This window comes from Micromesistius poutassou, assembly GCF_964030765.1.
Source record: "Micromesistius poutassou genome assembly, chromosome: 10".
NCBI lineage: Eukaryota > Metazoa > Chordata > Actinopteri > Gadiformes > Gadidae > Micromesistius > Micromesistius poutassou.
In genome coordinates, this window is record NC_140280.1 from 6,778,521 (window position 1) to 6,794,301 (window position 15,781).

Below are 15,781 nucleotides of genomic sequence, written 5' to 3' on the forward strand. Positions count from 1 at the left end.
CGCTGCTGCTGCTGCTGCTGCTGCCGCCGCCGCCGCCGCGACGCCGCTGCTGCCGCGCGGTTGCCGTGGCGTTCGCGTCGCTGTTGTTTGAGAACCCTCAGAACCCCCCGTGCTGCCTGACGCGCTACGCCGCAGCACTTATTAAAAACGCCTCAGAGAACCCAGACAGAAACCAAAACGGGCGGACAGAACACTCACACACTCTCTCTCTCTCTCTCTCAAAAGTCAAAAAAACGATCAAACTTATTTAGAAAAATATACACATACAAAACAACCTTGCATCTGGCCACTACGTGGATACGAGGTCAGGCTTTGACGAGTGAGTCCTCTTATCGGGGGCCTGAGTAGCCAATAGGGGCTAAGGAGGTGGATTGTGATTGGCTGGAGGGCTGCGGTTTGTCTGTTGGATGGCTCACTGGTTCGCTAGAGACGACAAGAGTGACCGGGATTCAACACGTCCGAGTTCTCTCAACTGTCAGGCAAACATAAGAACCCATGAATCATCTCACCATTTCATCCACTGTTTACTACGCTCATCGACAAATTTGTGTCATCTGGAGAAAAGAAAAAGAAAATTGTGTTATTATTATTGCGCATCTTTTGATAGTATTGTTAAATATAACTGGAAGAAAAAAAACTTGAGTACCATTGAGGACTGTGTACCTTTTACAACGTGAAGTCGGAACTTACCAGAGGACTGGAATTGATTGATTTTTTTCTGGTAGGATGGCACTAGTGTATGAGGGAAGAGGCCATCGAGCATGTTTTACAGTCTGTGACCGGTCCACCAAAACAAAACTGCCAAGCTGTCAAACCCACACCCTCTCTCTCCCTAGAGTGGGTATCAAACCTGCGCTCTGCTGTTGCTCTCAACGTCCCTCCATCGCCATCAGCTTCATCAACATCATCATCAGAGAAAGTGTGAAGTGGGCCTGAATGGTTCCTCGGTTCACTGGTCCCTGATAACCTGCTAGAGAAACCCCCTGTGATTGAGTTCCTCTTCTTGCCTCTGAAGAAGTTAAACATTTCAGCTGGCCTAGTTTTTCCTCTGCTGTTTGGACAGTTGGCCACAAGGCCCAACCGACCGACTGCTTTACCCAGGCCAAAGGGAGGAGTTCCTATGCTCTGAAGTGATCGGAAGTGTTGTGGACACAACCTCCCCTCTCCTCTTTTACTTATCTCAAGAAGAAGTAAGAATCCCAAACGATCAACGTACCTTCTTGAACGAGGGGAACATTTGGACAAGCTACGGAAAAATTACATCGCCATACTGTAGATGCTTGGCTCCGACGCAACCCAGAAAGACATTCTGGGGTTTGAACAGAAATTTGTGAATGTATAAAAAACAAAACATAAAATATGAAAGCTATGGTCCCCACCACTACCTGCGTCGCTTCTGCTGCGTAGAGTCCGAAGTAATAAGAAAAGGGGGGGTTTTGGCATTTCCTGTCATGTGATGCACTGACTTTTTTCAGAGGCTTTTAATGCACTTCAAGGTTTTGATGATATTTTCAAAGAATACTCATTCTAATTATTTATTCAGACTAATTTAATATCAATAATCATGACCTCCAAATGCAAACGAGATTTAAGGATCTTGGAGGACCTTTATCACAGGAAATAAAATAAAAAGCGTGCACTTCGATAATTACCTTATGGAAATACAGTTCGACAACGTTTCAAATGGAAAATATATATATAATAATATATATGTTTCAGAACTTGAACTCCATAAAGTTTATTTTTACTGCATGTTTGTTTGTTTTGAGTTTGCTCTGATAGTGAATAGAGAATAATGAGAGAGTATATTCATCTGAAAATAGTAGCCTTCCCTCGATAAACGGTCAGCAATGGCTGGGTTTAGTTTTCTCCTAAAATATCAGGACGTACTTTGGCTCTAAAGCCGTTGAGGGAGCTACCTATTCATTCACAGTCGCACCTCATCTAAGAGACTATATGCTACACCCTAAAACGCCGCTAGGGGGTGCTAAAGTAACGGAGACAAGAGACACAGAACTGCAGCAAAAATACACACAAACACATTTAAATATGATGCTATTAAGAAATAAATAGAATATGTGACACTGGAAGGGTTTTCATCTCTGAGGAATACGCAAAAATGACACATGCTGCCACATACATTTTTAGAATTTCCAGCAGTGAATATTTTTTGTACTTTATATTTCATCTTTCTATTTAATCACAGAAGTATATTAATTGTAACGATGAACAATTACGAAAAACAGTGGTTTTTAACACAGCATCTACGGTATGGAACGCATCAACGCATGCAATCAAGTTCCTAATTGTAATGTGATATTCTAATTGTGATAATTGTGTTTCAAAATAGTAAAACTTGAATTATTTTCTTTTTGAACTATATTTGTAAAGTTATATCTGTCTTGGTTTTTTATACATGTTTTTATGGCTTCTTTTGTTTTGTTTTTTTTTTCGTTTTTTTTTTCATTGATATATTATTTATTAATTTATTTTTAATTATGTAGGACTATTTATTCATAACCAATGTTTTTTCATATCATTCTGTATATGGGGAAACACAAGTTTGAGGTTTAACGCCTTACGTTCTCTTCTTTGGTTGTTTTGGTATACACAGGTTGTTGAATAGTGTGGAACAACATACTCTCAGTGAAGCGCAACATGCCACTGCATGAAGCATGGTTTTCAAACGTAAACAAACGAAACACGAAGAGAAAATCATGCGTCTCACATACCTTTGAGCAAAAATGCTATATTTGGAATATATTTATTGCTGATATTCTTAATATTCTTAAGCTTATGGTTACCTTTTTGTTTCACTGTTTACTGGTTACTGCATGGAATACATGCATATTTAAAACACTCATGGATTCTACTGTATTTTGCTTTTTCTTACTGTATATCTCTGGGAATATTAGTTTTGGCATTTGACTTCCTAATAAATACACACATTATAAGCATGCCCTATGGGACAAATCACGTTTTTTACTCTTGAATAAAATATGCATGAAAAAATGTTTTTGCAATGTTGTGGTTTTTCATTACATGATAAGACAAATGGTTAGTAATGTCCCCCCCCAGCCAAATTTTGCTATTTTAACATGTAAATTAAGCATTCTGGTGTACTCCCAGAAGAAAATAAAGGGAAAAGACAACATTTTCTTATAGTAAAAATGGCACATTTATTAACCCATAAACTGGTCAGTTACGACTGAGCAGTCCACTCCAGGACTGGAACGATGGGGAAAAAAACGCGCGCTGTGGTATATCTTGATAGCGATTGGTGGTCGTGGAACATGGAACGTGGAGTCATTTGGCCAAAGATTTTTTTATTGTGAAGATAGCAAACTTGTTTCTCGCTCATTATACAGTCGGTTATTATCAGGGGTGCACATAACTTTTTTAGTGAGTTACTCATTTGAGTACCAGAAGATGGTGTTCGGTACGCACTCCACACGTAGCGTCGTTTTGATAATAATAAAGGCGATTAATTAATTAATTAATGATAAGGGGGGGGGGGGGGGGAGTGTTTGGTTGCGGTCGGGCAGGATTGTTGACGGGGGGGTCCAGTCCGTCACTGCCACGGAGCGATAGGATGTCTCACAGTGACGGATATTGCGATCAGCTGATTTTGCGCAGTTCTCCAGTGTGTGTGCGCGGTGCACACAGCGGTGCACACAGCGCTTCGGCTCCGTTTTGCCTTTTTTTTGCAGGTGGGGAGACGCAGAAGTAGTACAAGATACACGTGTAGTTTTGTTTTGATGATCTGACGGTGAGTTACGCAAAGGCGCTGTAGTGGCACAAGTGACGTTACGCATCGCTGATTATGGGCGCGCATGCGTACTTGCGTACCAGTTATGCGCACCCCTGGTTATTATACAGTCTATGGTTGGTTGATTGGTTGGTCGGTCAGCCGTCGTTTCTCCCCCCCCTTAAAAAAAAAACTCTTTGGATCTACACGATTCACGTAAATGATCTATTTTGAGTTGAAAACGGCGAAAGGTGACTAGTTTGCAGGTATAATATATATATATATATATATATATATATATATATATATATGATTATGTATTATGATTATGTATTATATACATAATCAGCGATATATATATATATATATATAATTTTAAAAAAATTACATATAAAAAAAAAAATTAATATATATATATATATATATTAAAAAAAATTATATATAGAAAAAATAATAAAAAAAACCTTGACCTGCACGCACCTTTTTTTTTGGACCTGCGCGCATCTTTTCTTTGGACCTGCGCACGCATCTTTTTTTTAGATCTGCGTGCGCATGTCAAAAAAAAAGATGCGCGCAGGTCCAAAAAAAAGATGCGCACGCAGGTCCAAAAAAATAAGATGCGGGTGCAGGTCCAAAAAAAAAGATGCGTGCGCAGGTCAAATTTTTATTATTATTATTTTTTTAATATAATTTTTTTAATATATATATTTTTTTAATATAATTTTTTAATATATATATATATTTTATATAATTTTTTAATATACATTTCTTTAATGTAATTTTTTTATATATATATATATTTTTTTTTTTTTTAACTCCCCGGAGTTAATTTTTTTTTTTTTTAATTTTCGCGTCCGGAGTTTTTTTTTTTTTTTTTTTAATTTTCGCGTCTGTTGTTGTTCTGGGATGCACTAGCTTTATTTGCCCATCTATTTGCCCATTTATTTGCCCATCCTTGTCGGAGGCCTTCTGTACCTGTGAGGTAGAATGGAGGGGGTCCGATTTTTCTGTCTCTCATTTACTCCCGTCTCTCACTCAAACATACGCGCACACACAGCTTCAAGTTGTCTCTATACTATATTTCTGCTCCTTTCTCCCGTCATAAGAACATTACTGTATGTAACCGTGGCTATCTGTTGCGTGGCTTTCCCACTAAGATAGCTTTCTTTATAAAACATTAGTATTCATTTTTAGTGTTTATCATGTCACAGAAACCAGTGAATCCTGTGTTTCTGTGCCCCGCTGTGGTGTCGACAGCACAGAGCTCCGGTACCGTTATAACAGGACAGCGGTGGTTTCTTTCAGCTTGTATTGTATTCCAATTTTAGCGAAAAACACACATAACATTAGCTTGAAAGAAAAAACAGTTTAAGGATGCTTATCTTTGCGTGAATTTTGGGATGACTCGTCTACCAATGACTTCAAGTTGGTTGTGTTTTAACCGGTGATTGTTGCGCCAAACTGTTTACAAAGGGACACTTGCTTGCGACGCAGCAAGCGCCTGCTAGTTGACCAGCCGGACGGGACGATCAGTACTTCCCCACATAAAGAGCTTAGTTCTGATTGGATCGCTTCCCAAATCGTCCCGCTTACATTTTCGTCTCGTTTTTATTCGTTAACGAAAGTGTCAAAATATGTCGTCGTAGTTTTTATTTATTTATTTAGTTTCGTCTCGTTTTCGTCAGACTGTAGACCCCCCCCCAACCCCAATGTTTTCTCAATGGATCTCCACGAATCACACAAGTGGCCAATTTCGATTACATAATCATTTACAATATAAATAAATAACAATAATCCCAATCATAATAATAATAGAGGGATAGCAACTATGTAATAACTTACTATTCAATTTTAAGTGGGTAACAAATGCTGTAATTCACATGAAACCTCCAAGTCTTTAATAGTGGAGGAAAACATGTACATGATGGAGGATGATGGAGAAAATGCAAATATAGTTGTCCTCCGGATGTGACGTCGGCAGCGTCTGGCCGCTCTTCCAGCTTCTAGCTCGGGTGCTCACCATGGTAGCCCACCTCAAGATACCATAACACAGTGGAAAAACCCATAGCGAATATCGCATTCATAGCTTACCTTTATTTGTTTTTGTGTGTTGCGGCTGAACATGACACGTCTCTCCCCGAGTAAAGCGGACGTCACTACAGGCTGACCCGATACAGCGAGACGTTTTTGGTGAGGAACTGCTGGGCTATATAACATATTGGCAGGCTCTATAGCAAAGCCATTGCTGTCTTTCTGCCGTTCACTTACCTTCAGATGAAGCTAACTGGCTAGCCTGCTACGGAGCGCCGTCTTGACATATGATACGGACGCCCTTTGCGGAGGCCCCCCCGTTACTCGCACGGCGAGACATTGGTATCAGCAGAAATAACCCTCCGATAAAACAATGATCATCGACAAAGAAGAGGCCGACCGGCTGATCGAGAAGGCGAAGCTGTGCCTGCGGTCCGGACGCAAAGAGAAGGCTCTCCAGCTACTCTACGAAGCCCAGAAGGTCTACCCCAGTACCAGGGCCAGAGGTAAAATTAGCTTTCGGCCATACACACTCTCAGATTTACACCTGTTTATTTCCCCCCCAACTCAGCAATTAATGTCGAGGCAGTCATGCTCTATGTTGGAGAATAACATGTGATTATTTAACGTTATTACAAAATAATTATTGTGCATTTTCTGTACTATTTCATGTAGATTGTTGCACATCCTTTCTGTATTGAAAGGAAATTACGTAACGTTATCGTCTATTTAAAGGAGTTGCTTTGACGCAGATCACCGTTAGATGTTCAGTTTTCAGTTGACATATTAACAGCAGGTTTGTTTCCCTCCATGTCAAGCAGTTTCCATCCCTAAATAGATGTTAATAACTCACACATTCTCTTAATAAGTAGCTTGCCCTGCCCCGTGTCTCTAACTAAGGTATGCAATACTTTAGTACAAGGCCAGTTGGAAACAAAGGACAATAACCCTGGTCCCTGTGCTCTGTGTGTTCCTCCAGTGCTAATTGATGCCATCTTGAGGAACGGATTCACTGGATCTCCTCAAGAAGACCAGGTTCCTCCTCCCTCTGGCTGGCGGGACGAGGACTTTGGGAGTAGGGGTGGAGGGGGAGGAGGAGGAGGAGGAGGTGGAGGAGGAGTAAGCGGGGATGAGAAGAAGAGTTACACTGAGGAGCAGCGCCAAGGAGTTCACAGGTTGGCACGTCAACCACACATGCACACAAATACAATCACGCACACACACACACACACACACACACACACACACACACACACACACACACACACACACACACACACACACACACACACACACACACACATACATACAATCACACACAGGATTTACATTACTCTCAGTCAGACCAGAAGCTCTACACTGGAGAGACCTGTCAATCTAGGCAACCACTCCCCCCGAAACTGCCAAACAAAAATGATCCTACAAACAATCATCTGAAATAGTGTTTGCATTAAAGCAAGTGAATGTATTTATTTAGAACCTATGAACGTGAACTTGCAGGATAAAGAATTGTAGGGACTTCTATGAGATCCTGGGCATCGCCAAGACTGCCAGCGATGAAGATCTGAAGAAGGCCTATAGGAAGCTGGCACTGAAGTTTCACCCGGACAAGAACTGTGCCCCTGGAGCCACAGATGCATTCAAAGGTACCACATCATGCTCACTCACAGAAAGTGTTTCCCCTGGTAAATATACATGCCTGTCATTTTTATCTGTGGGACATTTTTCTAATATATAATAAAAATCAAGGTGATCAAGAAAGTGATCAAGAAAGTGTATACGGTTCACAAAACGTTACAGATCAGATCTTTTTTCATGATTGGTATTTAGTTACAGCCAAGCATGTTGACTGTGACTTATATCTGTAATACATATCTGTAATATATCTGTAATAAAAAAAAAATCCTAAAATCCCTACAAGTTCACCTCTAGTATTTCAATAACTTTGCTTTTCTATCTTCAAACTATGTTTACAAAGCACCCATCCAACATGACCCAAACATCTCTCTGTCTCTCTCTTACTTTCTCTCTCCTCCCCCCCCCCCCAGCGATCGGGAACGCGTACGCCGTGCTGAGTAACCCGGAGAAGCGGCAGCAGTACAACCAGTATGGCGAGCAGCCGCACCCGGGTGCCAGCCCCGCGCCGCAGGCGGCCCACGCCCGCAACGCCCGCTACCGCAGCTTCAACCGGGACTTCGAGGCCGACATCAGCCCCGAGGAGCTCTTCAACATCTTCTTCGGCGGGAGGTTCCCTACTGGTAGGTGGGGTTTGGGACGGGAGTGTGGTGTGGTACGGTCGTGATTGTTGTATAATATGTATGGAGGGAGGATAGTGTAGTGGCTCTTACCTCTGGACTGACGGTGGGAGGTTCCCTACAGGTAGGTGGGGCTGGGGGTGGAGGTGGGGGGGTGTGTGGTGTGGTACACTTGTGATTGTTGCATAATATGTATGGAGGAGGGATAGTGTAGTGGCTCTTATCTCTGGACTGTCTGTCTCCACTGAAAGGGCTGGTCTGGACTGTGCCTGAGTGTGCCGGTCATCCTTGAGTAAGACGCCCTTCTTGCTCCTAAAAAAATAAAATCACTGTCACTTTGGATGAAGGTGTCTATGACGACTGCCGACGTCTGTTACATTTCAAGAAATGTGAGATCTGTATTATGTAAAAAAAAATTAGGTTTTCTCTGTTTATGTTGCCTGAATATTTCTGTTGGTACACGCACATGTGTTTTTATACATGCATTTTGTGTGTGTGTGTGTGTGTGTGTGTGTGTGTGTGCTCTCAGGAAACATCCATGTCTACACCAATCAGGGTGCTTCCTACTCCCAGTTCTACCAGCCGCGCCGCCGGCGGGCCTTCGAAAGACGGGAAGAGGAGCCAGAGGCGAACGCCAGCCAGGTGAGGCGGTCGTGACGACCATCAACCCGGGTGCAAGGCTTTCTCAATCACTGAAGCTTTTATTTATATGGAGCTTTTCATGCAGAATTGTGGTAAAAAGTGACTTAAAAGGGAAACGACACAATAACGGGGTTCTCATAGAGATACACCTCAGAGGTTGGTTCATACAAAATAAAGTGACACACCACTGGGTTAGAAGAAAGCTGAACTTGAAAGGGTATGTTTTAAGATTTAGTTGTAAACATTTTAACTGATTGTGATGAATTACTGATTAAATCCTGCCTCTCTCTCTCTCTCTCTCTCTCTCTCTCTCTCTCTCTCTCTCTCTCTCTCTCTGTCTCTTTCTTGTGCTACATCTTCTGTATCTCTCTCTCTCTCTCTCTCTCTTTTGTTCACACTCTTAACCTCTATCTCTCGTTCTCTCCCTCTGTCTCCGGTCAGAACACATTCACAGCGTTCCTGCAGCTGCTCCCAGTGTTGGTGTTGATCCTCATCTCCGTGTTCACCCAGATGATGGCCACCAACCCGCCCTACAGCCTCTTCTACAAGCCGTCAGTCCCACACGCTGCTCTCCCACCACATGCCAGCCCTAACACACACCCTGGCCTCCTGGCCTCCAGTCTAGTCTACAGAAAACCAAACCAAATCTGATCAAATTTAGATGGATCAATTTGTGTGTCATTTGTGTGTGTGTGTGTGTGTGTGAGTGTGATTATTATATTTTTGGTTTGTGTTCATTTTATTGTGTGTGTGTGTGTGTTTATTTGTTTCTGTGTGTGTTTATTTGATTGTGTATGTGTGTTTATTTCATTTGTCTGGATGTGTTTATTTGATTATGTGTGTTTTGTATGTGGTGTCTCTGTGTTTATTAAATTGTGTCCATGTTGATTGGATTGTGTGTGTGTGTGTGGGTGTGTGTGTGTGTGTGTGTGTGTGTTCCCAGGGCGATGGGCCTGGTGGTGTCCAGGGAGACTCAGCACATGGGCGTGCCGTACTACGTGGACAAGAGCTTTGAGAAGGAGTACCGGGGAGAGTCCCTGGACGAGCTGGAGAAGACCATCGAAAACGACTACATAGACCACCTGCAGACCAGCTGCTGGAAGGAGAAGCAGCAGAGTACGTCTGGAGCCACGTGGGCACTGTTCATGCACCATTCTAAAGCCCACGCACTCACTACTCATGCATCATCTCTCCGCTCTAGCATACTCATATACTGGTCATGCAAGAGTATGCATTCATCGTGCAAAGCACATGCAAAGCTCAAGCAAAGCTCCAGCAATACTTGTGCACTAGTGCAAAAGTGGTGCACTACAACAGGGTTTCCAGTTGTTCTTCTAAAACAGGAAACAGAACATCTGATTGAGCGGGTGAGGGTGGACTCGGTGGATGACAGATAACAGTAACAAGCTCCTAAATGTATCTGTGTGGATGTATGTGAATTCGCTGTCAGTCGCTTTGTATAGAATATAGAATATAACTGATTTACTATCCATTTATAAAAATAAATCTAACTCTTCAGCGGTCAGAGACCCCTCTGGTCTCCTCATTGAATTAATTAACTCTAATTGACACCATCTTCTTTCTCTCTCTCTCTCTCTCTCTCTCTCTCTCTCTCTCTCTCTCTCTCTCTCAGAGTCGGACCTGGCCAACCTGGGCCAGCTGTACCGAGACGACCGGCTCAAGCAGAAAGCCGAGTCCATGCGCCTGGACAACTGTGAGAAGCTGAACCGCTTTATCGGACGGCAGCGAGGCGATTAAAGTTGGTTCAAAAAAGGAGAAAAACAGGCAGGCTTCACTTCATGTCAGGTTCGTCTTGGAAGTAGGAAAGTCTTTTTTTAGTTTTATTTAAAGAATCAAATCGGACTGGAGAAGGAAGTTGGATCTATGAGAAATGATACGGAACGAATGATGGATTTTTGGTTAGGCCGACAGCTGGTGTTTTCCTTTTTCCAGTTTGGGGGAAGGAAAGTGTCTGGCAGCCTTGGGGGGGATTTGGAGGGGAGGGGGGGAGGAAAAAGGGGGGAAAAACTCGCTGGTGGCGACAGCGGTACACTGTAGGCTTTGTACTTTCTTATATTAAGGATCTCTTAGGGGCTGAAATGTCCGGAATGTTCTGGGCCTTTTTTTCCACACGTTCATGTTCGTGTCCCTAACGGTAGTTCTTCTAACCAACTGACATAATTTATCCAGATTTTATTTATTTATTTATCTTATTTTATTGTAGTCCTGTGATTCAGTTAATTTAAAAGAGAGAGGTTCATATACAGTCAGGTCCATAACTATTGGGACATCGACACAATTCTAATCTTTTTGGCTCTATACACCACCACAATGGATTTGAAATGAAATGAACAAGATGTGCTTTAACTGCAGACTTTCAGCTTTGATTTGAGGGTATTTACATCCAAATCAGGTGAACGGTGTAGGAATTACAACAGTTTGTATATGTGCCTCCCACTTTTTAAGGGAACAAAAGTAATGGGACAATTGGTTACTCAGATGTTCCATGGCCAGGTGTGTGTTATTCCCTCATTATCCCATTAACAAAGAGCAGAGAAAAGGTCTAGTTAATTTAAAGAGTTAATTTCAGGTGTGCTATTTGCATTTGGAATCTGTTGCTGTTAACTCTCAATATGAGATCCAAAGAGCTGTCACTATCAGTGAAGCAAGCCATCATTAAGCTGAAAAATCAAAACAAACCCATCAGAGAGATAGCAAAAACATTAGGTGTGGCCAAATCAACTGTTTGGAACATTCTTAAAAAGAAAGAACGCACCGGTGAGCTCAGCAACACCAAAAGACCCGGAAGACCACGGAAAACAACTGTGGTGGATGACCGAAGAATTCTTTCCCTGGTGAAGAAAACACCCTTCACAACAGTTGGCCAGATCAAGAACACTCTCCAGGAGGTCGGTGTATATGTGTCAAAGTCAACAATCAAGAGAAGACTTCACCAGAGTGACTACAGAGGGTTCACCACAAGATGTAAACCATTGGTGAGCCTCAAAAACAGGAAGGCCAGATTAGAGTTTGCCAAACAACATCTAAAAAAGCCTTCACAGTTCTGGAACAAGATCCTATGGACAGATGAGACAAAGATCAACTTGTACCAGAATGATGGGAAGAGAAGAGTATGGAGAAGGAAAGGAACTGCTCATGATCCAAAGCATACCACCTCATCAGTGAAGCATGGTGGTGGTAGTGTCATGGCGTGGGCATGTATGGCTGCCAATGGAACAGGTTCCCTTGTATTTATTGATGATGTGACTGCTGACAAAAGCAGCAGGATGAATTCTGAAGTGTTTCGGGCAATATTATCTGCTCATATTCAGCCAAATGCTTCAGAACTCATTGGACGGCACTTCACAGTGCAGATGGACAATGACCCGAAGCATACTGCGAAAGCAACCAAAGAGTTTTTTAAGGCAAAGAAGTGGAATGTTATGCAATGGCCAAGTCAATCACCTGACCTGAATCCGATTGAGCATGCATTTCACTTGCTGAAGACAAAACTGAAGGGAAAATGCCCCAAGAACAAGCAGGAACTGAAGACAGTTGCAGTAGAGGCCTGGCAGAGCATCACTAGGGATGAAACCCAGTGTCTGGTGATGTCTATGCGTTCCAGACTTCAGGCTGTAATTGACTGCAAAGGATTTGCAACCAAGTATTAAAAAGTGAAAGTTTGATTTATGATTGTTAATTTGTCCCATTACTTTTGGTCCCTTAAAAAGTGGGAGGCACATATACAAACTGTTGTAATTCCTACACCGTTCACCTGATTTGGATGTAAATACCCTCAAATCAAAGCTGAAAGTCTGCAGTTAAAGCACATCTTGTTCATTTCATTTCAAATCCATTGTGGTGGTGTATAGAGCCAAAAAGATTAGAATTGTGTCGATGTCCCAATAGTTATGGACCTGACTGTATATTGTGTATGAAGTAACATAAAATTGCCACTACTGTGACTGTTCATTCTGTACTATAACAAAACAGAACTGTTAACTTGTTAACATGAAATTAGCTTGACAAGTAGAAATACCTTCCCCTGGTTTATTTCATGTATTAGGACTGTGTAGTTGGAAAAGTAGCGAACATAGCGTAATTTAAACAAACATTATATCATATGTTTGTTTATGTTTACGCTATAATATTAATATATTGTGCTTGGTTAAAAGGCTTGCACCTTCCAAAAAAAAAGACAAATGTATAAGCTGTTGTTTTGTCATCCCTATTATACATTATATGTCATCTTTAATATGTTCACTTTTTGTTAAGATGTAACCATTCAACGTTCTACTATAAAGGGTTAGCCAAATTATACGTTTTCTAATGTTTTGCTAATGGTAAAATCGTAAAGATTCTTAAAAGATGTCTACTGTAGCTTGGTTGTCACAAGCAAGAAGGATCACATTTTTGTCCAAACTCTTCACGGTTACATTTGGGACTTCTGACTTCTGGAAACTCCTGACGGTCATGCATGTTCACAGTTCTACAAGGATACAAAAATTCTTTCTCTGAAAAAATTACTGGAATGCGACACCAAGTTCAACAACAACACAGGAGCATTCCACGTTCAATTTGCGTTTCGACATGCAAGAAAGATCATTTCCTTTGCGTAGGACTCCTCAAAGACAGTGGTTTTTTTTAAACCCTCTCCACTAGCCTCTTCACCTGGACAATCTGAACAGCGGCGTGAACTCCACGTGACCTCCACGTGACCCGGACTGTTCCCTGCGCTTCCACCCCATCCTGACCTTCAGCATACATGTCTTAATTTAAAAACTTGAACTCATATTCAACTCGACTCTCTGACCTTCTGTTGCACATCTGCTGCTCTGTCTTTATGATGCAGTCAGTCAGGATGTTTGTGGGTCAGGTTTAGCCCAATGCATCCGAATCTCCTTTCACCCTACATTTGCTCTACCCTAGTGAACTCCCCCGTCACACACACACACACACACACACACACACACACACAGACACACACACACACTCACACTCACACGCGCACACACACACACACACACACACACACATCCTGTAACTCAGTGAGTGGCTGACTGACCTTTCACGCCCTCTCCTTCCTTAGGGTTTCACCCCCTCTGCTGCATGCCCCCCCGTAGGAAGGCCTTAGCGATGTCATTCATTAATATACTATTTATCTGAACAACCTGTTCCCTTCGTCTCCTCGCTGTGTCACACATTCAAATAACCTGGACAGTATTTTGTGTGAAATATACACATTGCTTTAAGGCAGAATGATCAGCAACCAAAACTAAACATTTCATTTTTTACATGCAAAAGTAAATTATTATTATTAGTGCACTTTTTAGAAAGATAACTACTGAAGAATTCATTTTTTTAAACCAAGTAAATCAAACAATATTTCAAATGAAAATGATATTTCAATTGATTTCGGCCTGTCTATCAAATAGATTTAATGAATGGAATTTTAGATTTTTGGCTGCTTATTATTGATCCAGCCAGTGGTTTGAAAGGAAACAGCTGTATACAGGTATGTATACAGCTACAGGTGTGTGTACAGGTGTATACAGGTACAGGTGTGTATACAGGGATGTATACTGGTGTGTATAGGTACAGGTGTATATTCAGGTACAGGTGTGTATCAGTGGCGGTTCTAGGGGGGGGCCAGTGCCCCCGTAACTCTGAGTCCGGCCCCCCCTGTGGCCCCCCCGAACGAGCCAACCCCACCCCCCGTCAACAATCACGCTCGTCCGCGATCCAACCCCCCCCCCCCCCCCCCAACAATTTGGTTTGTGCCCCTCTAACAGAAAAGCCGGCCCCCCCATTAAAACCGGTCTAGAATCGCCACTGGTGTGTATACAGGTGTATATACAGGTATAGGTGTGTATACAGGTAAAGGTGTGTATACAGGTGTATACAGGTATAGATCTATGTACAGATGTATACAGGTAAAGGTGTGTGTACAGTTGGATCGTGCTGACACCTGTTGGTATGTGTTCTGTTTGTATGAAGCACAATTTCAGGCTGGTTTATTAAATTCTTCTTTGACAGTTATTCTTCCAATTTATTTTTCTTCAAGAAAACAAAACAACTGCTTGGGTCCAATGAGAATGAGTTTATTACATTATAAAACATTACACAACAGTCACACATGTAGCAAAACTATTCACAGTCAAAAATACACGCAAACACAGGGGATCTAGATGTTATTGTCGATGTTGCTGTATTTGTATCTTATTTGTAATTGCACACACACTTTATGGACATGGTTTAACCTTGATTAAAGTTGGCACATTGTTTGTGCATGTGAGGAATCGAACACAATTTTAGTCACACTGGGAAGGTAACACAATAATACCATGTTACAGCTGGCAATCACACAGTTGCTCAAGGAAAATTTTAATTGACCTGCAATGGAAATAGTTATTTTCAATATATTATGTACGGTCACAGTAACTATACGATCAAATGAAGACCATAAATGCAATAGTCAAAGTGAAACGTACAAGTTAATAAACGGAAATGGAATAAGCATAGAACAAAGTATGGTTAGAAACTGGCGATATCTCATCTTTTTCTCTGCTTCTAAGAGTGAATGTGGCGTCTGGGTTGTCTGATGGAAACAACACGGCAGCACTGCCACTAGGGCGCTAATGTAAAGAATCCAGTTATCTGTTGATACTATTGGTCTACTGGCTGCACACACACACACACACACACACACACACACACACACACAAAAGCAGAGTTTCAGCCTGTAAATCTATCAAGGTAGAACATGAAAACATGGTCTTGTATAACACTAGTATTAGTCAGTTGTAGTAGTAGTAGTAGTAGTAGTAGTAGAAGTAGTAGTAGTAGATGTAGTGTAAGTGGTATCACAGATGCAAGGGAGTTAGGCAGTCTTGGGTAAGAATTGATGTTCTTAATCATCTTTTCACATCCCATAATACTCGCTCAGTCTACATCTCAGACCTCAGTGCTTTGATACGCCTTTCTTATGAAATGTATCCGGGCCGACTTGTCAATCAGGAAAATATTGTGTGCATTAGTGATTAAATCAAACAATCTCAGACCTGCATACGCACAACACACATCGATAAAAACATTGACTTATTCT

General features: G+C 41.8%; 1 protein-coding gene across 1 annotated transcript; it reads left to right on the forward strand.

Moving 5' to 3' along the window:
* The first annotated feature begins 5,750 nt into the window (after positions 1-5,750).
* dnajc18 (DnaJ (Hsp40) homolog, subfamily C, member 18) lies at positions 5,751-14,680 on the forward strand. The gene is made up of 8 exons (XM_084473896.1): positions 5,751-6,285; positions 6,759-6,954; positions 7,280-7,425; positions 7,828-8,037; positions 8,564-8,676; positions 9,118-9,227; positions 9,620-9,792; positions 10,310-14,680. Exons 1-8 carry the CDS (start codon positions 6,153-6,155, stop codon positions 10,432-10,434), a joined length of 1,206 nt encoding a protein of 401 aa, XP_084330022.1. The 5' UTR covers positions 5,751-6,152; the 3' UTR covers positions 10,435-14,680.
* The last annotated feature ends 1,101 nt before the right edge of the window (positions 14,681-15,781 follow it).